At 43.9% G+C, this 26,330-nt stretch overlaps 4 protein-coding genes across 6 annotated transcripts; 3 read left to right on the top strand and 1 right to left on the bottom strand.

The window, feature by feature from the left end:
- Positions 1-59: 59 nt before the first annotated feature.
- Positions 60-3,465, bottom strand: dazap2 (DAZ associated protein 2). The gene is made up of 4 exons (XM_068326452.1): positions 3,307-3,465; positions 2,155-2,273; positions 1,830-2,078; positions 60-1,678 (listed from the first exon to the last, which is right to left on the bottom strand). Exons 1-4 carry the CDS (start codon positions 3,317-3,319, stop codon positions 1,550-1,552), a joined length of 510 nt encoding a protein of 169 aa, XP_068182553.1. The 5' UTR covers positions 3,320-3,465; the 3' UTR covers positions 60-1,549.
- Positions 3,466-4,123: 658 nt separating this feature from the next.
- On the top strand, positions 4,124-13,194 carry pou6f1 (POU class 6 homeobox 1). Of its 2 annotated transcripts, none has more exons than XM_068326441.1 (11): positions 4,124-4,741; positions 5,472-5,559; positions 6,456-6,645; positions 6,767-6,903; positions 7,045-7,270; positions 7,739-7,998; positions 8,084-8,212; positions 9,260-9,493; positions 9,605-9,740; positions 9,825-9,993; positions 11,088-13,194. In XM_068326441.1, exons 2-11 carry the CDS (start codon positions 5,473-5,475, stop codon positions 11,431-11,433), a joined length of 1,914 nt encoding a protein of 637 aa, XP_068182542.1. In that variant the 5' UTR covers positions 4,124-4,741; position 5,472; the 3' UTR covers positions 11,434-13,194. The 2 variants fall into 2 exon arrangements, with proteins under 2 accessions (XP_068182542.1, XP_068182533.1); XM_068326432.1 differs by lacking the exon at positions 4,124-4,741 and adding an exon at positions 6,049-6,128 and having other exon boundaries at positions 4,887-5,559.
- A 259-nt stretch (positions 13,195-13,453) lies between these two features.
- tfcp2 (transcription factor CP2) lies at positions 13,454-19,729 on the top strand. The gene is made up of 16 exons (XM_068330302.1): positions 13,454-13,766; positions 14,081-14,268; positions 15,001-15,152; positions 15,347-15,423; positions 15,510-15,615; positions 15,800-15,906; positions 16,125-16,277; positions 16,376-16,486; positions 16,586-16,674; positions 16,752-16,800; positions 16,899-16,992; positions 17,352-17,442; positions 17,559-17,665; positions 18,222-18,364; positions 18,496-18,547; positions 18,680-19,729. The coding sequence occupies exons 2-16, from the start codon at positions 14,147-14,149 to the stop codon at positions 18,715-18,717; spliced, it is 1,491 nt and encodes a 496-aa protein (XP_068186403.1). The 5' UTR covers positions 13,454-13,766; positions 14,081-14,146; the 3' UTR covers positions 18,718-19,729.
- A 467-nt stretch (positions 19,730-20,196) lies between these two features.
- Positions 20,197-25,735, top strand: csrnp2 (cysteine-serine-rich nuclear protein 2). 2 transcript variants are annotated; one of them, XM_068342862.1, is made up of 5 exons: positions 20,197-20,865; positions 22,180-22,452; positions 22,538-22,800; positions 22,923-23,219; positions 23,298-25,735. In XM_068342862.1, the coding sequence occupies exons 2-5, from the start codon at positions 22,293-22,295 to the stop codon at positions 24,222-24,224; spliced, it is 1,647 nt and encodes a 548-aa protein (XP_068198963.1). In that variant the 5' UTR covers positions 20,197-20,865; positions 22,180-22,292; the 3' UTR covers positions 24,225-25,735. The 2 variants fall into 2 exon arrangements, with proteins under 2 accessions (XP_068198963.1, XP_068198955.1); XM_068342854.1 differs by having other exon boundaries at positions 20,198-20,865; positions 22,280-22,452.
- The last annotated feature ends 595 nt before the right edge of the window (positions 25,736-26,330 follow it).

Raw genomic sequence — 26,330 nt, 5'->3', positions numbered from 1 at the left:
AAAAAAAAAAAAGAGCAGCCCCTTGTCTGTGACCCGTCAGATGTGCTTAGCAGTGCATCTCAGATAAAAACTGTTTAATTGTACATAGCAAAGGTGCAAAAGTATGCAGAAAATCCTAGCTGTGGTTACACAGAGTGAACATGTCAACTAACAACAGACTACACATCTAGGTACCAACAATCTCTTCAATGCTCATTCGATGATATGTTTGCTCTTAAATTGTGGCTAGAAATTTGAAGCCACAAGTGCACGAGTGCACGTAGACCAAATCTTTGGTACGACCAGCTCATTGGTTCTACTGATGTTATTACACTACCTGCTCATGAATAGAACTGAAAGGACAAACAATGAAACATTGGAATATTTAACAGTCTCTTCAACCTTTGAACATGTTGTCTAAAAACTTATCATTGTCTAACGGTGAATAAATATACTGTGTGAAAAAGCAAAAAATGAAATAATAGGGTGGTTCATGAAATCTACAGAACAAAACAATTAGTGTAGAAATTCTGGGTATCCGACTGTGTAGAAACAAGAGACTAAAAAGAAAAAAACAAAAAGAAAAAAAACAAAGCTCAAATGTTACACCAACCACACCTTCCCATCCAACTTACTATTTGGATTAACTTTAAATTTCTTTCCTTTAAGTTTACTGAAGTTAATTTGCCTTACATTAGGGCTATCCCCAGTGCTCTTTGGCACTTGACTACGTTCATCTACAAGTTGCCCAACAAGGTACAGTAAACCACTTTGGATATTGCATGAAATCTAATTATTTGCTTCATTTGATTTAATTTACAAGTGATTTAAAACACAACTATCTGTCAATCAGATGCTTCATTGTGCAACAAATTTTCGGTGTTAATCTGAATACTGTGCAAAGGACAAGACACTTCTAGCTAAAAAGCACCAGGGATGCTGATTCTTTTTTTTCTTTTTTTTTTGTATGGTCGAGATGTTATTCCTCATGACCCTTGTATTGGTATTCACATAGAACTATTACACACCCACTAATTTAACTACACTAAAAGTTTTCAAAAAAAATGACAAATGGAGATTTCTCTTTTGCACTTTCACTGCAACTTTAGAACTGTATTTCACTTTCACCAAAAAGCAGCTCAACTAACTAATGTGCATCTTGATATTTCAACATTTCACTTACATTGCATTTCAGGATATACAAGAACATTTTGAATGGAATTTGAGATCTATTTGATCCATGGAGACCAGGTCTCAGATGCCTGAAAGAGGTTCCATCTGGAATGACCATCGAGGTTAGATCCGGTGAAGAACTATGAAATGAATTCTACACATTAAAAATTTGTATTTGTCCTCTCCAGGCAGTGGTATTCATTTTTTGATCTCTAGGTCAGAAGTGGAGTACTGTACCTTTCACAAGGGCTCTAAAATATTACATTCCGTTAGGTGATATCAGTATTGTGGCATGGCCAAGCAGCCTGAAGAGGGAGGCGTATGGGATGGGGAAAGAACTGGGGCATCATTTGGGATGGGTACAGGGTTTAGGCATGAAGGAAGAGTTGACTCGCTGTTACCAGATGGTATAACCCCCACTGGATCCACCCAGGAAGAAGTTATTCTTGCGCTGTGTCATTACAACATTGGCACCTTGCATGGCAGCCAGCTGAGCCGCATTGGGTGGATGTCCAGGAGGTGGGGGCTAGGGAAACGATGAAACAAGCAGAGCAACATCTGTATGCAAGCTTAGACTTGACATACTTTGTCATCCAGATAGAAGAACTGCAGCTTAACAACAGACTGATCACAATAATACTGTCTCCTTGGAACCACAGCAGAAGGTGGATACTTACTGGGATGGAAACACTGCTGCCTGTTGTGAAGCGAGCACCAGTGTCGAAGCCGCCTTCCACCATCACTGTTGACCCGTGGGGGTACACGGCCCCCATGGGATAGTAAGCCATGGGGACATTCTGGCCCACCGGCCCAACAGACATGTGTGGCTGCATGGGCATGAACACCTGAGCACCAGGGTAGGGGGAGGACATCTGAGGCAGCTGACCAGGCACCTGAGATGGAAGCACATATCTGGGCTGGTATATCTGTAGACACAAAGATGAGCTGTTAAAAGCGTTTAAAGCAGCTTACATTCATAAGACACATAACTGAGATCGTTACCTCAGAATATGCAGGTGGGGTGTCTGTATAAGGAGGTGCCTGAGGAGACATTTGCATAGCAGGGGGGTATACAGCTGCAGTGCTCTGCTGAGGGTACACAGCTTGCTGTGGATATGACCCTGAAACACAGTGTTTTACACAACCATTTAGTGAGCGGTGGTCCCGTTCCACTACATGAACATGTCAGCAGTAAACAAGAAAACAATTAAAAGTGGGCACAGCAAAGATAAAATGTTTATTATTAGGATACAAAAATAGAATACCACCAAGAATTTTACAGGTCCAGCAATAACAGATCACATTGACTTTAAATGTGTAAGTGAAGCTGCTTTGTGGGGTGAAAATGATAGATTTGATCTACAAAAAATACAAAGAGGGCATGTAAAACCTAAAAGCATGCAAAAACATCTAAATAACATGGATGGAACTAAAACATGTTAATTATATGACTTGTTATTCAAAATTGTCATCAGAAAAAAATTGAACTTTTTACTTCAATTAATGAAAAGCAAGAAATGCAAATATTTTATTTTAGGCTCCCAAATTTCCATTCTAATCTGACAGAAAATGTCTTTGCTAAATAGTAAATATTGAGGAAAAATAAACAGTATTTTAATCGGTGAGAAGTAGTTTAAGGTTTATACTTAATTTACACGTATCAGTAAATTGCATGCGTGTATGAGACGTCGGGGGCAAAGTGCATTTACCAGAGGAAAAGAAGACATTTGAGCTTGCAAACATATTATATAACATAAATACCGTATATCAGAGTGACATGACAAAAATATTATTATTAACCAGACAGATTCTGATGGATAAAAACAATGCAGCGGAATCTTATCACGTTAGCCTTTAAAAACAGCCTGTGTAGGGTTAAGCTAGCTTACTGAAAATACGTGAACTGATATATTAATGCTATGACGGTATAAGATGACATTAAATGTAGTCATCCGCGGTTAAAACATGTGGTATTTAATGATAATCAAAGATCAGCGTGATTGCAACATCATGTTATCGTCCCTTTATTGTCTTACATACGTAGCTAAACGCCGCCTCCGATGGCCGTAACTACCATCTCTTAATATCGACATATAACGTCAGGGTCAAAACGCGAACATTTTACCCGTTACATAAAAAAGTCAGGAGAAATACCTTTGTTGTTCATTATTCTGAGTTGATCTGGATAATGAGGACTATCAGATTACACGGATCTCTGCGTATTTTGTCACGGCCTTATAGCAGTTACGGCTTCACAATCATTCACTTCCTTGTTTTTCAGTCTCTTGTTGTTGTGGAAGTGGTGACGTAAGTCGTTCTCGATCGGCGGTTCGATGCGCAATGTGTTGCAAAGTGTGTGCGCCCCCTGCAGGCAGAAGAAGAGATGTACTGGGGTGAGTGAAGTTAAATATTTAACTTCAGGGCCACATATGTATGACAATGTGCATAAAAGTTAAGGCGACCAGGCAGATGTATATTCACATGGATTTGATTAAAATAAAATAAAATTAAAAAAACCTAGACTGTTGATGTTTTGTTGCTGAAGATAAGGTTCAATTCAATTCAGGGAGCACAACAAAAATAATAACCGACTAAATCTTGTAAATGGATGACACAAAATGGAAATAAAATAACAGAAACTCAGACATAATGATTTTTTTTTCATTTGGCATTTTGATTTGACACAAGGAGTGTTTCTTTCACGTTATGTCGTTTTTATAGGATAAGACTATTTTACTTTTTTTTTTTTTAAATTCCGTTTTCAAATTTCTGAAAACAAAAGTACAGTCAATTCCTAAACTATCAGTCTGACGTCTATTAGCTTGTCTTGGTTTGAACAAAACAAAATAATCTCAATGTGACTCAGTGGCTCGGTTGTAGTCAAATTTTTAATCAGGCATGAGTTAGTCTCACCCAAAAGGGTCCTTGAATATTTTATTCACTTTGAAACATAAACAAGACGAAAGAAGACGCTATAAATCACTAAATAACTCTCCAGAAATATTCTGCACATACCGGGAAGGAGTTTTACTTTACCTAAATGATTCCGTTTTGTTTTTAAGACTTTCAAAACATCGATTATTTCTCATTTATAAACGCTATCGCTGAACAAACATCGGTAATAAGCAATATTAGCTTAGCATAACAACGTTATCCAAATGAATTAGCCTCCGCTCCGCTTTCATTTGAGCTGCTTCCCCTTTAAGAGCTCCATGGCACCGCTTCAGACGAGGCAGACATTTTTCAATGCAAGATTTTTTTTCTTGCATAAATTATGTTCATGACGTAGTGCAAAAGGCCAAATTTGTGGCATTTTCCCCGACTTTGCCGCTCAAATAGGACATTGTGAGACACGACAAGGATTTCCGATGAGCTGAACTGTTGCAGAAAGGGCATCGTCATTAAATATTAAGAGAGAGGAGATCCTAAAATTGCAACCCTCTTTATCAATGCAAATACCTCTTTTGTGTGCAGTCACAGCGCCTGTCTGGGAGCTGAGATGAATTTTTAATCATGTGTGACTGAAACAAACTGTGACAAGGACCTTTATGAAGGCGTGGGATTACAGAAAATAAGCTGCATTTACGCGGTAAGTTGAATATAATAACCGGGTTCTATTCTAGCCTGCTCCGCTCGCCTAGCAGCGAAATGGCGAGAGGAAATGAGTTTTGGTTAATATGCAATGGTAGTAATTAGCATAATTTATATATTTATGATAAAGAGAAGGAAATACATAATATTCCGTCTCTCTCAGCACGCACCGGGATGATTTCTGTCACCCATACTTGGTGGTTGGTGTTTGTCTGCTAAAGTGACCGACGCGGTGGGACTTTTGTTGGGCAGGATGGGGGTGGGGAGCCCGTCAACACCCGCTGAAGTTTTGACTCATCCTCATTTCTAACGGGCTATTGCACAAGGAAATGCTCCATCTTGAATCCTCTTTTTGATTTGTGCAGAATTTGCAGCCACTTCATGTTCACGATCTTCGTTTTTCCATCACGTTCTTTTTTTTTTCTTTCTTTTTTTTTTCTTCTTTTTTTTTTTTAACACCTTGAACGCAACACGGCCTGTTTATAGGCCCCATCCAAACAGTCTGGTCTTGCAATGACAGAAATAGCCATGAATAAAAAAAATAATAGTCCTCTGCATGTGGGTCTGTTTTCACCAGTATTTGTCCTTAAAGTGTTGAAACAGATCACCAACACCTTGAAACTTTACCTCTGTCCCAGGAATGGCTGTGAATCAGTTCAGATCAGGTGTGGATGACTTTTGACAGTCACAATTTTTGGATTTTGTTTAACCAGTGCTTGTTGTCTCAGAATGACAGGACGCCCGTGGCGCCGGGGTTGTGCCATGAACTCCCAGGATCTCCCTGCCAAAGATGCTCCGCTTACTGTCAACGAGCAGGTAACACACACCTGTGTGTGTGTGTGACGACCAGTGAGGGGCCTCTCTTCCCTCTATAACTCGACTGAGACAAGTTCTTTGCACCATCCTGTCACCCCCCCCCCATGTGTCAGCATATCGTCACATCGGAATGATTAACTTCCAAACAAGTTCATTGAGATCAGGACCCACGTTTATGTTTTGTTGCCCAATAATTACCTGCTACTCTACGCTTGTGAGGGTTACTGCCTCGTTGGTAATAAACTGTCTATTTTCTCTCTTCTGTAACCTTCTGCGCAAACTAAAGTGATGCTTTTTGCAGATGCACTTCAGAGGCCCTTTGAAAGTATTGCTTGAGCTCGCTGAGCTGCTTGTTGGCTGTTCTGGTGTTTGCACATGCTCTTTTTTATTTGCATCTCTTTCTTTCTTTTTTTTTGGTGTTTTTTTTTTTTTTTTTTGTCTTTTGGTCATTGGGTCCTAACATGTGCTCGGCTTCTCTGTTCTCCTTAGCCATTCACTGTGTGACTGCAGAAGTGTTTTTTCAGCCATTTAAATCCTGCACTTTGAAATTCCCTGCCAAAGACGACCAGGTATGCATCCTCCTCTCTCTTCCTGCCTTGTCTCTCTGCACCTTGTCCTCCAGCCCAGGCTGTGTTGCGGCGTCTCCTCTAGTGTTTTCATTGATGCATACCGTGATCCATTGGTTATGGCAAAGTTTACTACATTTCAAGGGGGAATTCCTCAATGCCAAAATTATCCACTAGTTTTTATGACCTGACAAAAGTATTTTAATTTTTTCTCGGTCATTTTGACAAACTAACAATTACAATTTATTAATCTGCTATAAATAATGTTACCACCCAAAATAAAAGACGTAGGGTCGATTACATTTCTGTCATCTTAACTTGGCTCCGTAGGTCATTGTGATGTCCGGCCATGAGACTATTCGTGTGCTGGAGGTAGAGGTGGATGCACCTCTTCCATCATCAGTCCCTCACCTGAAGAATGAAGGAAAACCTGAGGGGCAGGTGGCTCACCATGCAGAGCAACCCGAGGCCGGCAGCACGCAAGACGGCCTTGCCTTTCCCCAGAACTCCGGGGGAGCAGGTAAATCACAGTCCCACTAAAAAAAAAACGATGGACAGCAGATGATTGATAAAACGCCGTTATTAAGAATTATTAGAAACAGCTTCATAAATCAATGAGACCCCCCGTTGTGCTCCTGCAGTGCTGGGTGAGCAGCAGGTGGTTTCTGTAGAGCCCACGGCTCCCGCTGTCCAAACGCTGACACCCGCTGTTCCGGTCAGCGTGTCCCTGCCTCAGCCCCAGGCCGCCGTACCCATGACTGTACAAGGCTGTCCACAGGTACGATTGTGAGCATCATCGCTAAAGTACAATGCATGAGACCCGGTTAGGATTTACCGCCGACATCACATCAGTGACCTACAGTCAGGGAAACTTCACACTCTCTCATTGGTGCAAATATATATTTCATAATGTCACTAGCTGCTGACCCAGGAGAGTTTGGCCACCCTGATGACTGGTATGATGGCCCAGACGGGATCCCTGGGACAGCCCCTGCTCATCCCCCTCAGTATGGGGGGCTCCATCGCTGGCCAGGGAGGCCTGGCTGTTCTCACGTTGCCCACAACCAATGTAGCCACCCTCCCCGCATTTGCTGCGGCAACCGCAGCCGGAAACCTCCTCAAACTTCCGTTTGCTGGCCTTCAAGGTAAAACCGCTGTTTGTTGAGGCGTGTTTCACGTTCATGCCTCACTTACAGATTTATTTTGGCCATGACTGTCTCTATGCGGTCCTGTGGTGTGCGTGTTTTCTTTAACTGAACTGTGTTAATCTGTAGCAGCTTTGTCCCAGAGGAATTATTGAAATGACCATGAGAAAGTAACTCATGAAAGTTACAAAGTAAACGGAGCAGCATTGTCTTTTTTTTCAGTCATAATTCAAAATTTTGCTTGTAAAACAAAAATTTTCATTGCACATGCCTTGGATACCTTGGTAGCGGTTGTCAGCACGCGAACCCAATATGGTGAACATTATTTCCACTAACTAAAAGCACGTTTGGGTCGTCTTTGTTCGCTTGTCATTAAAGGAAAGAAATATTAATAGTGTTGCTGTCGTGGCTCTGGTTTTTAAACTGGATTACAGAAAAATAACAGATACACTCAATTTCTCCCTCCAGCTGCGACGGTCCTGAACTCGGTCCAGCCTCAGCTACATGCAAACGCTCAGACGATGTTCCAGCCTCAAGCTGCCTCCATACAGCCGGTGCAGGCCGCCGTGCAACAGGTGACACCTCAGCCGACACCGGCGACCAATGTGCAGGTCACGGCTGCTCAGATGGTGGGGGCCCAGGCGACCACAGCCCCTACCTCCATCTCGCAGTCCAACATATCCGTGGCAGCGCTCCAGACTGCTGGGCTCTCCATCAATCCTGCAATTGTAAGACTTATCTGTGCTTCTCGTCATGTGAGTCGTGTGATTCGGTCCGTTACTCACACACGCTGTCATTCTTCACGTTGCTCAGATTAATGCCGCCTCCTTGGGAGCTCAGCCCCAGTTTCTCAGTTCCCTCACCTCCACTCCCATTATCACCAGTGCCATGTCCAGTATGGCCGGCATCACCAGCCAGATCATCACTAACGCACAAGGACAGGTGGGTGTCGTACGCCGCCGATGTCATATTGTGAGAAGTGACGCTACTTTCCTGATGCAACAGACTCCGCCTCTTCCACCTGCTCTGAGGCCACGGTTGCTCCTCCCACTTCCCGCTTTGACAAACCGGTGTTCTTTTGGATGACTTAGATGCATTGCCGACAGTGTGGGACAGCTGAGATAGACTCTGTTTTTACAAACTCACTGTCCTGCATTGATTTATAATTTTCTCTATGAGCATTGAAGCGATTGTGACAGAACTTCACTGGAGCCAGATTTCGTCAGTTGGTTGTGTAACTCTGCTGGTTTCACACATCCCACGGCGCCTCATGAAGATGCAGAAAGTACCCTTGTGCATATGGATGAGATGCACTGGGCTCGAATTCCCCCCGCCATGGAAACGCATTCAAGTCAATGGATATGAGACGATCAGAGAGATTGATGAATTTAACAAAGTGAGAACTGTCCAAGAGGAATGGAGCAGGGCTAAGACCGGGCTCCGTTTCCATGGGAGTCCAATGTCTCTGTCTTTACACTGTCTTTACCCATCCAGATGCAGAAAGTGCTCTTGTGCAAATGGGGTGAGGGGATGGGGAGGTGCGGGCACATGCAGCATGTGCAGAGTTTACATCCTGTGTGAAAGCAAACGCGTGCAAACAATCATTTCCTGAAGAAAAATACAAAGTTTTTGTTTCTTGGACGGAAACAAAAGTCACATTTTACGCTGAGTTTCCACCCTTTACATACAGCCAGTTTCACCGTTCACAATCGATGTCTTCGTGTATGTCGATTGGTGATCACATCCTTTTCTGGGACAATCCAAACTATTATGGGCTAAGTTTCTGTTCTGCTGCCTCAGCGGGGTTACAAAAAGTCTGTAGAGCATTAAATCGTTTCTGCAGAAGCTGATTTGTCCTCTCATAATATTCTTTTGCTCAGTTTTACCGTTAATGCAGTTTACCAGAGTTAGACTTTTTGAAACGTGTGATTTATTCCAAGGAAATGGTGAAAAGCCTGTTGAAGTTTGACCCAAATCAAATATTTACAGGTCATAGGAACCCTCCCGCTGTTGGTCAACCCAGCCACATTGGCTGGAGGGACCGCGACACCCGCCCTGCCGCTCCACGGTCTCCAGGTCCAGACCGTCACCCCGCAGTTGCTCCTCAATGCCCAGGGTCAGATCATCGCCACGGTGGGGAACGGACCTGCCACGGTGGCAACTTCTGCTGCGGTTCTGTCCAAAGCTGCCACTCCTGCGACGCTCACCAAAACCAACACACAGGTAGATCATCTCTGGTCCTGAAGCTGTTTACAAAGGATTACACCTGCTTGCGTCATTAGACCTCACATTTAACCCTCATTATTATTATTATTATTGTTGATTTACTCCCAGGCTTTGGTTACAACTGCCACTCAGTCACCGATTGTCATCGCCCCGCAGCCATCTGTGATGAAGCCTGCGACCGCACTCTCCTCCGCCGCACCAATCAGCTGTGGAGACATGTCAAAAGTGGGCCACCTTGTCAGCAGTATGTGCACCTGCTCTTTGTGTCTAAACATAGATCCATTTTAAGTAGGTAGATATTTTTAACCCCGGCCTTTCACAATGGTAGAACCCCAGCAAGTCAGCAGCAGCGAGGAAGGCATTAATCTGGAGGAGATTCGTGAGTTTGCCAAGAATTTCAAGATACGCCGGCTGTCCTTGGGGCTTACTCAGACGCAAGTAGGACAAGCCCTGACGGCGACTGAAGGCCCGGCCTACAGCCAGTCTGCCATTTGCAGGTAAAATACTCTCCAGTTCATCTCAACGCGTTAAACTACCCCTATACAGCAGCGGTGACACGCAGGGTGTGTGCGTGCAATGACTTCATTTACGTGCATGTGTTTGTGTGTGGTTTGTTTCACTTCAACCCACCTGAAGTGACTCAACAGAAATTCTAAAGAACTCTGACATTTGAAAGCTTTTTCCCACTTTCTTCCTCACGTTCTCTTCTTGAGGTCACAGCGATAAATTGAAACGCACACGCTCCTTGGATAAAGTGTTAATATTTCTCTGTTATTAAAAATTGTTGAACAACAATTCAACAAAAGGCAGAGATGTTTTTGCACCTTCAGGGCACCCATACAAATAAGGATCTATTAGCGTGACATGGTATTTTGCAGATGGCATGCTTTTTTATTATAATGCGTTATTTTTAAAGATTCCATCTGCAGATATATGAAGGCACACATTTAAATTACGTTGGACGTCATATCTGCAGATGTGTTTTTTGCACATTGAAGCAGCTGCAGAAAATGACACCGTCTGTGTTACGATCGTTTTCCTTTGTTTTTGTTTTTTTCTGCCACCAGGCTTTAGATCTTCCTGGAAAACCACTGGCCCACTTTAATGATAACATTCAAAAGCATTTTCATTACTTCAGCTGCATTCAGCACAACAACTATGAAGTTAGGAGGCGGCATGAGTGGCATGGATGCCAGAGAGGAGAGCTCAGTTTAGGGCAGAGAATAAGACAAGATGCTTTTAAGATTTTACATCAATTTAAAGTATTTTAGAGGAAGTGTTTGAAATTTTCGGATATGCTCACATGTGTGCCTCTCAAATTAAACCACATTTTTATACAGTTCAAACAAACAAAGCAGGTAACGTCCTTAGGATTGATCTTTGGAGATGTTGGTGTGTGAATTCAAAGCCCCTAATTTAGAGGTTAGACCGGCTGTGTCATTGCTTCTAGTCTTGATGCTAAACTAAGCTAATCCCTTCATATAAAAGTCTTACCTTTCAACTTAACATAAATTCCAAAATGTGAAGATTTATTTTTAAATCATAGATCAATTTACCCAAGCTTTTGTCCCCCCTTTTTTTTGTATCGCAGGTTTGAGAAGCTGGACATCACCCCAAAGAGCGCCCAGAAGCTGAAGCCGGTGCTAGAGAAGTGGCTGGCCGAAGCCGAGCACTGGAATCAGAAAGGTCAGCAGAATCTGATGGAGTTTGTTGGCGGTGAACCTTCCAAAAAACGCAAGCGACGCACGAGCTTCACACCGCAGGCGATAGAAGTCCTCAACTCCTACTTTGAGAAGAACGCTTTGCCAACCGGCCAGGAGATTACGGAAATCGCCAGAGAGCTGAACTATGACCGAGAGGTTGTGCGAGTGTGGTTCTGCAACCGGCGACAGACGCTGAAAAACACCAGCAAAATCAACGTCTTCCAGGCTCAGTAGTGTCTCATCTTGGGAGAGGTTTGCCACTGAGCTTCTATTGGTTTAATTACACAGATGGAGTTGTGTTGTAAATACAAGCTCAGCTCGAAAACAGTTAAAAGAACGTGAACTTTTTGTGAAGGTGAGCGAAGCACGAACTAAAAAAGAGTCGTTGTGTGTTGAGGCTGTATCACGCGTGAAGGACGCTGAGTCAAACTGCATGGCCCTTCCATCGCACAGGGTGATATTAACTTTTAAACATTAGAACATGAGAAGCTTTTATACAAGTGGTTTTCTAGGATAAGGTTATTTGAAGTGGCAGTGAATTGAGTCACATTGATTTTAGTCACATAACTGTCACTTTTCAGAAAGACTGAAAACCTAAACGACATGCTTTTGCCACGTGGATCTTTTTACATTTCTAGCTGCTTGTTTATTTTTAAATTCATGTAGGGTTTATACTGCATGAGCACCTTTGCAAAGAAATAAGATTCTGACAGATGTAAGTAGACTCAAAGAAAGCAATAGCCTGTGGGAGGAACCCCTAAAAATGACTTACGAGTCCAGAGTGCAGCAGATATTTTTTTCTTTTTTTGGGACAATCACCATTTTGGTATCTTTTTAGTTGATAACTAAAAAGATGAGCTAAAAATACTTGTGGCGCAGTTGTGAGTTGACATTCCATCCACAATAGAGTCATCTTAAGTAACTTTGGCTATTGTGCGATGCTACAATTGTAAAACTTGTGCACTGAAAATACACATACTGTATGTGCAACGCACACGACTGAACTCACCACAGTCTGCTTTCTCTTGTTCTTGTGATGCCCTAAAATTATGTTTCCCTTTTTTAGTCACTCATAACTTTTCCCCAAAGGGCTTAACAATTCATCAGCATTTTTCAAGTTAGCTTAAATTGCAAAATAAGATCTTCATTCACCAATTATGGAGTAAATTTACAATCGTCTCACTCTTCTGCCAGAGAGTTTTACTTAGCTTAATATTAGATTAATTAGCCTAATTATAAAATTATAAACTGTTCAGCCACGGAATGTGTTTTGTGATTATGACTTTCAATTTGATTGTGAAGTCTTTGCATGTGCAGTATCAAGTTATTTTCTTTAGGGGCAAAACTAAGGCTTCTCCGTTTTTGCCACCTTTTTGACAATTCTTTGCACTTTAGTGACAGAAAGGGAAATAAAAGTTATAAAAGGGTTACGTGCAGTGTAAGGTTTCTGTTAAGTTTATGAGAGAACAAGTTTCATGTTTGATGTTCTTGAACAATAAGAAGTTTTACTTTACAAAATGTGGTAGTACTGGCAGATTTAAAAAAAGTATCAACTTGGCAAGCAATGGCATTAAGATCAATGTACTTTTTATAAAAATTATTCTACATCCTGAAACTTTACATTAAATGTTAAATAGTGGAGATTTTATGTAAAGAGCATTCTGAACTCCTGGAGTGTCAGAGCAATTTCATGGTTCACCTCATGTTTGCCTTGTGAATAACAGGACATACGATATACCTAACTATAAAAAGAATTACTGTTGCAAAAGTCCTTCTTTAACATGTTTAACTTCATACTGAAAGACATATATAAAACTGCTTAATATTGTAAGTCATCAGTAGTAAATGGAAGAACTACCTTTTAATTATGAATAATCAAAAACTAGTCATTTAACTTTGGAAAGCACAGAAAAACCACAGGTCATTGTGAGAAATGGGTGGAAATCTTGTCATTTCTTATCAGATAAGTCAAATAAATCTTGTCTTTATTAATGACTGTTTGTGTATGTGTTTATACACGTGTATTGGTATATTTTGTTGATATTGATTATAGACTTCACAGAGTAATACTGTATAGTATACAGTATTATACTGGAAGCCAATATTTTTATGTGTATACAGTGTATACACATAAAAATATTTTTTCTTGTAGGTGTAATGAACCTCCACATCCTCCGTTAGAGAGATGGCGATAGTGAGCTAAAACGTTCTGTGCTACTTTTGTATGTTGAATACGAAGAAGAAACACCGGAAATTACGGCAGCTCCTTTTCCTGACGGAGCTAGATAAACAAACAATAGCAGTATATTATTTTACAATATTTTCTAATGTGAGTCCATTTTCATGTGTTTCTATTCATAGACGTATCTGCCATGAACACATTACCCAGCTTTATCCAGAAACACCAAGAATAAAGGGGCTACACCGTTATTCGCTGAGTTAGTTGACAGGCTAACTTAGCTAGCCCCTGGTGGTTAGCTCGACATGTTTATTTTAGTGCCAAGGATCGCGACATGATGGCATGACACTACCGCAGTGCTAGCGACGGGCTCCGCTTTCAGTTAAAGGTATGATGTGTCTTTATTATAATTTGATATATATATATATAACTAGATCACTAGAAAATTATAAATTAATGTCTTAAACTATGTTAATCCAATCTTGATGCATAATCGTTGGTACAGTATAGTTACCGTTACTGTTTGAGTCCATGCTTTGTTCGAAATGATAACTAGTTACTTAAGTTAGACAACCGGCTAATTCGTGGTGGGTATGCTCCTCTTAAACAGTCATGTAGGTACACGCAGGTTTATTTCGTATCCTCAAAGATGGAGGCACTTGCCTTGATGATAACCTAATCATTTAACTTGACCCTCCACAGGCGTGGAAGTTGTAGGAAACGAGTAGAATTTGGGGTTTTTAACCGTAAGACCTCCACATCGTCACCATGGCCTGGGCTCTGAAGTTGCCTCTCACTGATGAGGTGATCGAGTCCGGACTGGTCCAGGACTTCGATGCCAGCCTCTCCGGCATTGGGCAAGAGCTTGGTGCTGGGGCATATAGCATGAGGTACTGTTAGCGTTTTGGATGGTTTAAAGGTCTTTGTTTTTAAAGTCAGGATGATTAAAATACAGTAAAATATGTTTGATTTGGAGTTAAATGCAGTCACAGTAATGACAACCTGAGTTCACTTATATTTCCTTATTTAATTGTCCTTTTCTAAACCATTTGCTGAACATTTTTTTTGATGTTGGAGCTTTTTGATGTGGAAAAGATTAATGACTCAATACCAAGTTGATCAAATATCTAATCAGTTTATTAATGGATGGTGATCAGGTTATCAGCATTTGGGTTCAGGCACAGTTGGAGCAGAAAGATTTTCACACATTTTGTTCATGTACTGTATATGTGCAGATCTGTACTCACAGATAGAGATGTACCTGTTTTACCAGGTTAAACCAGCTGTTTAGTGACATTGAACAAGCCATTGATTGGCTTGTTCCTGAAATTCCCATGTTGAGAGGAACTATGAGATCCTGTCTGGATACCTCGGTATTTATTAGTGTTGCTTTCTTGGCTTCCAGTATAATTAATAAACTGCAAAGCTGACTTTCACAGTAACCCATCAGTCATTGTTATTTATTACATGTAGTATTATTTTTCCCACAAGGTTTAAAGTAATCTATCGTAACAAATGTCATCATACATTCTCTTTGCACTCTTTTATGGAAGGAAAAATGATGTGTGTGTCACACAGTGAGAGACAGTGTATCTTCCTAATGGCTTTCCTCTTTCCTCCAGTGATGTACTCGCCCTCCCCATTTTCAAGCAGGAGGAGTCCAACCTGCCTCCAGACAGCGACAATAAAATCCTTCCCTTTCAGTATGTTCTGTGTGCAGCTACCTCGCCTGCTGTTAAACTACATGACGAAACACTTACCTACCTCAACCAAGGTCAGCATCCAGATCCAATTGTAGGCTTACACTGCATGTTTTATTGTTGATGTTTAAAACTGCTGAGTCAAAGCCAATGATTTTTATAGTCTTTCACAAGATGCAGAACTCGTTCATAATTCTGATTAATCTGACTCCAAACGGCATCGAGGAACAGACATCTTTGTGTTAGCCGTATTTATTTGTCATTGCAGGCCAGTCTTACGAAATTCGAATGCTAGACAATCGGAAAATTGGAGAACTCCCGGAAATCACCAGTAAAATGGTGAAGGTAAGGTAACGCACAAACATGCGTTATGAATTCGCACTAGTAAGCGAGTTATCTTAGGAAGGAGTAACATCTACCTCCAATTTCAGAGCATCATCCGTGTGGTGTTTCACGACCGGAGACTTCAGTACACAGAGCACCAGCAGCTGGAGGGCTGGCGCTGGAACAGGCCCGGGGATCGCATTCTCGACCTGGGTGAGCACTCAGAGGGAGATCCAAGTGATATTAGATTTTGTTTAAGGAAAGAATGTTGTTATGCAGCCCTGTCTGTGCATTAACACCCAGTAGTTTTTGATTGAATCCACATTAGAAGACAGTGGTGATATTAAGGAGGAGACAGCATTCATTTTACAGCCTGTTATGTATTGATTCATTGCAGATATCCCCATGTCCGTCGGCATAATCGACCCCAGGGCTAACCCTACTCAGCTTAACACTGTGGAGTTCCTTTGGGACCCATCAAAAAGAACCTCAGTTTTTATCCAGGTAGCATGACGGACATCACTGCTGTTTTACTGAATCACCTTTCATTCATTAAAGCATCATGTAGCTCAGTGCTAATGTTTGGTTTACTCATCTTTTCACTTAAGGATAACTAATAAAACAGTTTCGCCTAATTATTTTTTGTTTTCAGTGACCTAAATTATATTGTCAAGTTGTCATCCATGTATAACTTAAATTTTTTACGTGCTTTTCCTCATCAGGTACACTGCATCAGCACAGAATTCACCATGCGAAAGCACGGAGGAGAGAAGGGCGTGCCTTTCCGAATCCAGATCGACACATTTAAAGAGAATGAGAATGAAGAGTACACGGAACACCTCCACTCTGCTTCCTGCCAGGTCAAAGTGTTCAAGGTGAGAGGGGAACAGGATGAAATAATGATGAACTCCAGTATAAATATTCCCTATTTATTGACCACTGGCTGAAATAACTCCAACCTGACCTGTTTCAGCCTAAAGGTGCAGATAGAAAGCAGAAGACTGACAGGGAGAAGATGGAGAAAAGGGCTCCACAGGAGAAAGAAAAGTACCAACCATCCTACGAAACCACAATCCTGACAGAGGTTAGCACACGAGAGTGAGCATATGTGTGAATTAAGAGAAAGGTCCTTAGAGAGATTTAAAAACAGATGTGTCACAGATGTTTGTTTGTTGTGTTGCAGTGCAGCCCCTGGCCTGAGATCACGTATGTCAACAACTCCCCGTCTCCTGGCTTCAACAGCACTCACAACAGCTTCCCGGTCGCAGAAGGGTGAGCAGCGTATACAGATAGCATTCTGATACTTCTTCATGGGGGGGTACATGTTCAATCTTTCAACCTTTGTGTAGGAACGGATCCCCAAACCACCAGCCTGAGCCTGTCGTTCCAGTCGCAGATGTAAGAACCTGCAACTGATTTTTTATCATTTTTTCCTGTGACGTGTGACATTACATGATTTATTTGTGCCACACTGATATTTAAATGCTCTGTGACAGAACTTGTTACCTAATGCGACACCGCAAGATGCACAACAGTGGCTTTTAAGAAACCGCTTCTCCCCCTTCTGTCGGCTCTTCACTAACTTCTCAGGTAAGACTCAAGCCCAGATTCTTTTTTAATGAGCCTTGAGACGCTGTGACTGATTCCCGACTTAATTCTCTAAGCTTCTCCAGTCATATTAAGCTGCAGACGTACATTTTTTGCTTTGATAATGAGGCACTCATCCCCTCCCTATTTCACATTTTTGCTCCAAGTGCATGGATGAATAGAAATCCGGCATTTCACATCCATTAATTAACAAAGCTGTCACATACTCCATGTCTTAAAATGGATGCAAACGAATCTAGTGGCGTTAGGAGACCTTATGTGGGTACAGTGAGAATACAAGATGGAAAAAGGCTGTTAGTCTCCTGAGAGCTGCTAAAGTCTGCTTTATTGCTGTTTACCAGGGGCGGACCTGCTGAAGCTGACCCGGGAGGACGTCATTCAAATCTGTGGGCCGGCTGACGGTATCAGACTCTTTAATGCACTGAAAGGACGGTGAGCCTTCTCCAGCCGAGTCCATTTTTGTCAAGACTTATGAGTCACCTCATAAATGTATTAGATGCTGTGTACATTCTTGGGCTCTTTGCGATGTTCTCTCTGCGGGTTTTCAGGGTGGTTCGCCCGAGGCTGACCATCTATGTCTGCCAGGAGTCTCAGCAAACGCGGGAGGAGCACGTGAAACATGAGAACGGCGACGCCGCTGCCAACACTTTCTTTGGTCAGTGCTTGTTCATGGTCCCTGCGTGTTTTTGGCAGCAGAACGCACGCGCTAGAAGAGAGCGACCCTGTCTCTAAAGCGATACCACTACGTTTAGATTGAAACGATAATTCCTGTAGACTTGTTGTTGCCATAGAGATAATAGAATGTCTCTGAAGCAACTGCACCTGACCTAGAACTGGAACTATTTTGGTGACCTCATCAAAACATTTAAAAATGTGTTATTTCTTCACAGAAATAAAAATGTAAACCTTGAACAAAATAAATTTTTTAGTTTTAAATTTAAGAATTTATTTAAGAATTCAAATATTTTTTTAAATTATAATGATGCTTAAGGTGAATTGTCAATAAAGGAGTTGCAGCTAGATATCATTCAGTAAAATTTATTTTTGTTGTTTTTCAATGAAAATATTTCATAGCCAGTCACGCAGGAGTTTGTAGGCTCTATTTATACTAAGCGAGGCTAAACAGCTATTGGCTATCTCCAAGATCATACGTGAGTTGTTTCTCTGCGTAGACATGAAAAACAAAACTCTGAATTTCCTTCTTCCTGCAGTATATCACGCCATTTACCTGGAAGAACTCACCTCTGCCGAACTGACGGAGAAGATCGCTCAGCTCTTCAACATTTCACCCAGACAGATCAACCAAATCTTTAAACAGGGTCCCACTGGGATCCACGTGTTGGTCAGCGATGAGGTATGGGTGCTTTAAGCCTCTGCTCGCTACCTCTTATCCAGGCTGCGCTGTCAAATCCCACTGGAATCATTTCAGATGCTCATAACCCCCAGCCCCCACTCAGCGTTTAATACTTGCCCTCTTTTCACCAGATGATTCAGAACTTCCAGGATGAAGTATGTTTTGTATTGGATACAATGAAAGGTATTTGAATGTGACGCTAATGAAAGACGATCATTTATCCCCTTCTATATTTAACATATATTTAAGAGCCTTGATGTTCTTTGAATATTATTTATAACACCTTCCCCTGCTACTTTTTTTTTTTTTTTGCAGATGACACAAATGACGGCTACCACATCATCTTGAAATGAATTTCTTGGCGATGGAAAAGAAAAAAAAAAGCATTGCTGTCCTCTGTAGACCTGATCCAGTCAGCCCCTCTAGAGCTGCGTACCTGTACCCGGATGACTTGGAGCTGCTCAGAGAAGCCTGGTGAGGCTGCTAGGTGGAACCCGCGACAGAAGCCCCCCACCCTCTCCTCACTGTACTTTACTGCCCTATTGTTGTGGGAGCGACTGTTGCCTCAGTGAAGCAACACCCTGCCGTTGTCTCCTATGAGTAGTTTTTATTTTCCTCCGTTGTTTATGTCTCATTCTAGAGGTTAGTGGCACTACAGCTGCTGGGTTTTTTTTAGCAGAGCATCTGGCGTGCCAAAACTTGTTTGTCATTTCTGTGCGAAACCATCAACCTAAACCAATAATGTCCTCTGACAGAACCTAAGTTTCTTCCTGTAAAGCATCAACATTTCATCATGTCTCTGTGCTCGGTGGCCGTACGCCCTCCATAACCCATCCTCTTCAGCCAGATTACGAGAAGCGTGGGATTGTTGCTGCAAGAACCGATGTCAGCAATCCTGACATCTACAGAAACCAGGTTTCACCGGTTTAAAATGTTGCTTTAACGATAATCCAGATTGTTTGCTATGTATCGTGAATGAGGATGAAACACTGTGTTGGTGATCCCCGCGGCAACACCAGCAACCCGCCTCTGGTCCTTGAACTTCCTCCTCTCCCCGTCGCATTTCATTACGTTTCATGCGAGTTACTCTCCCAACAGTGTTTGTAAATAGATCATTATTTTTTAAATGTTTTCATAATGAATTGTGTGTTCAGACTTTTCTTTCAAGAACTTTTCATCATATTTGCCTCTCGGTTGTTTTTGGACGGTACTGCTTCTGAATACTAATACATGTAATGAGCTGCAGTGAAGAAGAACATGTGGTGAGGTTATGTTCAGTGTGTTGTACTGCTTACATGAAACTGATAGCTGACATTCTAGATCTCCATCTTTGCCTCCATCTCATCACCATTATTAAAATACTTACCCTAATGCTGGTCGCCATCTGTTATCTGTCACCATTTAATTAACTTTGTTTTTAACAATCTTCCAACTACTCAGAATTCTTACAATAAATTTAGACTAATTTCATTCATGCTATTGGAAGAAAAATGATCCAATGTCCATTATATATTAGGTTAAATGGTAAAATAGGCTTTTATAAACTATTTACACTATTTTTTTATTTGCTGTGTAAGATTTACTTTTGACCCCACTTAACAATAACAGATGGAATAATTTTGACCTCATCAGTCAGGAAAAGAAGCATTTTGTGGGAAAAATATTATTTTATCTGATAATTAAAAATAAGTGGTAAATATATTTAATCAATAAACCTGACACCAAGCGCATATATGCTTCTTCACAATGAGAAGGGGGGGAAAAAACCTCATTTCCCATCATGCTCTGGGGCAGGACGTGCCTGTGACGTCACGCTTCGTATATATACGGCAAAGGGGAAGAATTTCTTCCTCCATTGTTACATTGTAACAACCGGGGCCGGGGCGAAACGGGCTGGAAAGACGGTTTCTCCTCAGAACCTCTGCGCCGTCCGGACACCGGTGGAGGAAAAAAACCCCAAACCGGCGTTCAGGCTCAGAAGACGGAGAAGAAAACAACCCGAACCGAACCCGCCCCGGTGAGAAAAGGGATAAACGAACACAGATGTCAGCGGATTTCTCCATCGCGATCGTTTCAAGGCAGACATCGAGAAGATAAGACATTTTTTTTCCCCCCACAACGAAACTGCAACGAAAATGTTGTCTCGGGGGGTGGGGAGGAAAGCTCACCTTATGACGCCCTCCTTCTGCCGTCTGTCCTTTAAATAAATAGGCATGCAACGTTTTAGTAAAACCCGCAGGTCTCCCAGACACCTCCTGCTCCCTTCAGGACCATTCGGTGTGCAGAACAATGAGCGTGGAGTCCGAGTAGCCTCCGCGTAAATGCTGCAAGCTGACGGGCTCTCAGGCGGCTCGGAGTTGGTGCGGATCGGATCCACGGCTGCAGGTCGGACACTTGGGGGAGAATCGTCTGGCGGGGGCGTCAGACGCTCGATGCGCGGCTCTCCTCGGGTGAAGGAGGGGTCTCGGTTGGAATAAGGGGGTCCCTGTTTCTGCCCCCAGGTGAGAGGCTTTGGTTTTTTTTCATTAACTGGATGGTTTGTCATTTAATGTGCGTAAAGACGCGCAGGAGAGAGAGAGTGTGTGTGTGTGTGTGTCTGTGCGTGTGTGTGTGTGTGAGAGAGAGAGGGAGAAAGAGAGAGACGTCAGGGCTGACTGGGGCTTCGCCTGTCAGAATGATAAAAGCCCCCCCCCCCCCAACAGTCCTTTCTGTCGCTGCGCACCACAGCTCACAGTTGGAGGGTGAATTCATTCCACTTCAGGGATGACTGCTGCCAACTTCTGTCGGCTCCCACGGAAAAAACAAAAAAACCCCAAAACATCACAACGAAACTTTATTTCCTTTATTTATCTATGTCTTATAAAATCATGAACATTTAAGATTTTAAATCACGTTAAAACCTCGTTGCATCACTATTTCTGCGGCAGTCAATATCCACAGGGGCCCAACCCCCCCAACCGCGGCATGACGTCATCACTAGGACATATCTGTGCATCTTCAGTTCAAACTGGATGATTTTAATCCTCTGGTGCCGTCCCAGTCAGGAGCGTCTGCAGGTGAGGACAGGTAAACCCAGGCCTCAGGAAAGTCAACACCCCTGTCAGGACGGAGCGGTTCTCAACATGTCTGTCTAGATTACATGAAGACATTCATTTAAATACCCCCCCCCCTCCACTCTTCTCTACTGAGAAACACTGAAATTCCTCCCAAGAACTTTAAAATAACAGATACACAAACAGAACCAATCACATGACCTCCTTGACACTCTCTGATGTGATTGGTCTGATTGATCTCCTCTCCTTCTAGCAGAGTTAAGAGAGAGAGAAGCTGTAGAGAGAGATCCTTTTCTAGAAGGCTGCTCACATAAATCCTGCTTGCCTAGTTGCCATGGTAGCATTTCTGTGCTTGATGATTTCAAAGAAGGATTTTGTGTGGGATCGATGTGTGTGTGTGCGTGTGTGTGTGTGTGTGTGTGTGTGTGTGTGTGTGTGTGTGTGTGTGAGATGGGGCTGAATACAAATGAAAGGAGACAGAAGCGAACAGCTGATGATGTCACCTTTTTCTTCCTGTAAACTTTCCTTTCTTCCAGGAACAGTTCCTTCCAGAGGATCCAGTTCAGATTCAGTAATAAATCTGATCCGCACAGCGCCATCTAGTGGTTACTCTCTGGAGGAGTCAAGTCTCTTTTTTTTTTTTTTAGTGAAATGACCAGATACCTTTCATCCAGCGAATCAGTCGCTAGAATATGCATGTGATTGCGTGAAATGTTGTTGAAGACAGGAACACAAAATGAACTTGTTGTTGTGTGTTTTTAGAATCCTTCGGCTGCACGTTCATCGATCTGAGTGAGTGCGATGCTGACGACATTCACAAAGGAAAGCTGGAATTCAAATCCTTTCTCCTCTGCTCCTGCAGACACAGAGTTTCCATGGAGGCACTTTCTCCCCTCAGCCTCAAACGCAGATATGAAGAGGTGGACAACAGCTCCCCATTCTCCACTCCCAAGGACTCCGACGACGACGTCTCCAGCAGCGACAGCGCCGACAGCTGCGACAGCCTCAACCCGCCGTCCAGCTCCGCGTTCACCCGTAAGGATCCACGTGAGGCGTTAAGGGGCAGCAAATCGAACCCAGAACACATCTAACATCCACCCTCCCTCCTTTTCCGCTGCAGCCACCTCCATCCTTCGACAGCACAAGCCGTCGCCGGGCGGGAAGCGGGTGCGTTTCGACGTGGTGACGGTGTACTACTTCCCCCGGCGTCAGGGGTTCACCAGCGTGCCCAGCCAGGGGGGCAGCTCCCTGGGGATGGCCCGACACCACTCCTCCATCCGACACTACACGCTGGGCGAGTTCGCCCACGAGCAGGAGACGAGCCACCGGCGCACGCTGCGCCAGCACCTCCGCCAGGAGAAGCTCAACGCCCGCAAGATGACGGTAGGATGCGACGCGGATCGCCCCCCCCCCCTGAGCGACTGATTGGATCACACGAGAGGTCGACTTTATTATTATTATTATTATTATTATTATTGGCTGATTTCACTTGACTTTATCCTCAGCTGACGAGGAACGGCACGGTGGACTGCGCCCAGGCCGAGCTGATGACTCTGGACGACGTGTCGGATGAGGACCTGGACGTGGACGGGGTGGAGGTGGACGACTGCTTCTTCCTCCAGCCGCTGCCCACCAAGCGGCGCCGCGCCCTCCTGCGAGCCTCCGGCATCGCCCGCATCGACGCGCGGGAGAAAGCTGAGCTCCGGACCATCCGCCTCTCGCGAGAGGAGTGCGGCTGCGACTGCCGCCTGTACTGCGACCCCCGCCACTGCGGCTGCAGCCAGGCTGGAATCAAGTGTCAGGTAAGGATAAAACACCTTATTCAGCGCCCCCCCCCTCCCCCCTCCCCTTGAGAAAATGACACCTCTGTTCCTTCACAGGTGGACCGGATGTCTTTCCCGTGCGGCTGCTCTCGGGACGGCTGTGGAAACATCGCCGGACGCATCGAGTTCAACCCCCTGCGCGTCAGGACCCACTACCTGCACACCATCATGAAGCTGGACCTGGAGAAGAGGAGGATGCTGATTCAGGAGACGGGGGACCAGTACGCCCACGCCGACCCGCTGCCTTCCCCGTCCTCAACTTGCCCCACGTCTCCGGACTTGTCGTCGCTCGCCGGTCTGGACTCGGAGCTGGAGGAGAGCCAGGTCCAGACGGTGGTGGAGGTTCAGGACCTCCTGGCGGAGCAGGACATCCTGGAGCGGGAGAACGAGACGGCGGTTCTGCACCTGCAGAGCGCCGAGGAGCAGGAGAGGAGGGAGAGGGAGGAGGAGGAAGGGGAGGCGGTGCAGCGGGAGTTGGGCGGCGGGGGTCTCGAGGAGCAGCCGCTCTGCCTGGGGCCTGGCGTTTTGGGAGGGGAGCTGCCGGAGCAGGCGGAGGTTCCAGGAGTGGAGCAGGTTCTCCTGCAGGGACCGTTCCCCACAGGAGCCACGGTGCTCTGCATCACCGACAACGAGGAGGAGAGCCCCTCGGATCTCCTCAAAGACTCCGCGTCTCTGCTGTACTATCAGCTCAGTCCCATCCAGCCTGGAAGCTTTGACGCCCTGCCCGGAGAGGAGGAGCGAGAAGATTCAGGAGGAGGAGACAATCCTGAGGAGGTGAAACAGGGAGGAGAGGAATCCAAGCAGGAGAATGTCGAAGCGATCTCCTGCAGGCAGAGCGTGGGCGAGCCTTTGACCGACATTCTGCGCTCAGAGGGCAGTGAGGAGGGGACGCCCTCCAGCCCCAGGCTTCTGGAGGAGGGGGTGTGCAGGCTGGCCTCCTCCTGCTCGGAGGAAAACGTCGATCCGCTCCCTCTGGAAGTTTAGGAGGAACTTCTCTGCAGATATTTTGCACAACGGCTTCATCCGTGAGGACAGATGACACATTTCTCATTTATTAGTGCTATCATGAAGAAGGACCAGCGGGTCTCTCCATTGGCTGTCACTTGGGGGTTGGGGGAGGGCTGCTGAAAGCACATACAGATCACCCCTCCAAAAATAATATTCATACAGTTACAAGGACTGACGGCGGCCTTAAAGGAGAGGTGCGCGTCCAGGAAGTGGATGAGGCCGCAGAGCGAGACGCGCTGGATTTCAAGCAGAAAACACGTTTGTGCGTCATGTGACACGTGACTTTGGTCTGACACACAACGACCTCTCCGCAATCCGCCACCCAAACAGTTTTGGCGCATCTAGAGACGCTCAGTGGCGCGCTTTGCGTCGCCGTAAAACGTGCGCGGCAGCCAAACGAAGGCCTCCGACAAAAGAAAAATCGACCTAATAATCCTGGAAATACTTGTTTTCGTGTACTGTATATGCATCCGCTGAGTGAAAGTCGAAGTCGCCGCTTTTTTTGTTTTCTTTTTTAATCGATCCGTGCGCCACGAAGCGACGGAGCGCCCATTTTTGCGCCTCTGCGGCGCGGAGCAGCGGCGTTAGCCGACTTTACCTGTCGTTAAAATTACTATCGTTAAATTACCTGTGATATCGTTCATTATCTCATCGAATTTGTGGATTAGATTTTATTTTAGTCAGAGGTCGTTTCCCGTTTTCGTTGTTCGTGACGCGTCATTGCGACATAATAAAAGATTTTCCAGTCAAAATTTTTTTTATTTTTTTTTAAATTTGAGTTTTACATGCGTGGAAGTGACGACTGTGGACAAATGAAGAAGATTAAGAAAAGAAAAAAAAAATCAAAGAAAATAGCAGCACGAAAGGCTGATAATAGAAAAACGACGTGACGTCACTAATTTATGAAGCGGATTTTTGACGAACTGAATTTTGTGATCGATGTGTGTGTGTGTGTGTGTGTGTGTGTGTGTGTGTGTGTGTGTGTGTGTGTGTGTGTGTGTGTGTGTGAGAGAGAGAGAGAGAGAGCTGCGTGCATGTTCATGTATATGTACTGTTATATGAAAATATGAAGGGGGTTTATATTAGTGAGGAGATATTTTATTCCTAAAGGTGCTGACGTAATGAATCACTGATTTTTCTCCTGCCATCTTGATGAAGATGAGATCATTCTTTAAGGCTGATGAAAGAAGAACGCAATAGCTCGCTGCACTGCAGAAACACTACCGTGACGGCCGTGGGATTGGGGTGTGTGTGTGTGTGGGGGGGGGTGTTCTGTCGTGGAGTACGTGTCCGCAACTGGTCTTTAAATGTCTCTTCTAAGCTGCGTCTGTTTAATACCGATGTGCGTAAAGTGTGCCGACTCTCCTTACACAAAACCAGTCCTATGTTCCACCCGCACAGGATGCGCTGCTGTGTTTGAGACGTCTGATGTATTTCTTTGCCTTTATTTTGTTTCAATATAATGTCTTAACGTGAATCTGAATTGCACCAAAGCAGTGGTTTCAAACCTAACGCGGCCGTAGATCCGTTGCGTTTGCGTGACTTGCCTTGACGCAGTGCCCCATCCACTGCGGAGCTTCAGTCCTCGACGGACTTAGGTTTGGGACTGCTGCGTCGAAAAAAAAAAAAAAAAAAAGAACCCAACAACAACAAGAATAACTCCACCGCGCTCTGTGACGTGTCTGTGCGTGAAAGACGCGCGTAGAAAAAAAAAAAAACAACAACTGATGGGTTTAGACCTCATCTAAAAGAACTGAGAGAACCAACTCTCGGTTGACGCCTAAAGTGGTAATAAAGTTTTATACAAAAGTTTTTAAAAAAAACAATAAAAATGTTTTAAAAAAATGATAAAGTTTGTGTTTGTTTTTTCTTTGTAATAAACTTTCTGACCTGTCTGCTGGATGCAGCCCGACGGTGTGGACGCTAGAGGGCAGCAGAGACCAAAGCTCAGCCCACTGACGGCTGAGCCTTTGTGTCTTATCGAAAAACCCCTCTGGAGATTCCAGCCTGGCTAATCCTGGCTGTTCTTTTACTAATGGAAACTAATGCACTTTCTTATGGAGAGCCTCTCTTTTTTTTTTC

Source organism: Antennarius striatus, chromosome 2 (genome assembly GCF_040054535.1).
Source record: "Antennarius striatus isolate MH-2024 chromosome 2, ASM4005453v1, whole genome shotgun sequence".
NCBI lineage: Eukaryota > Metazoa > Chordata > Actinopteri > Lophiiformes > Antennariidae > Antennarius > Antennarius striatus.
This window is presented reverse-complemented; position numbering and strand designations above follow the sequence as displayed.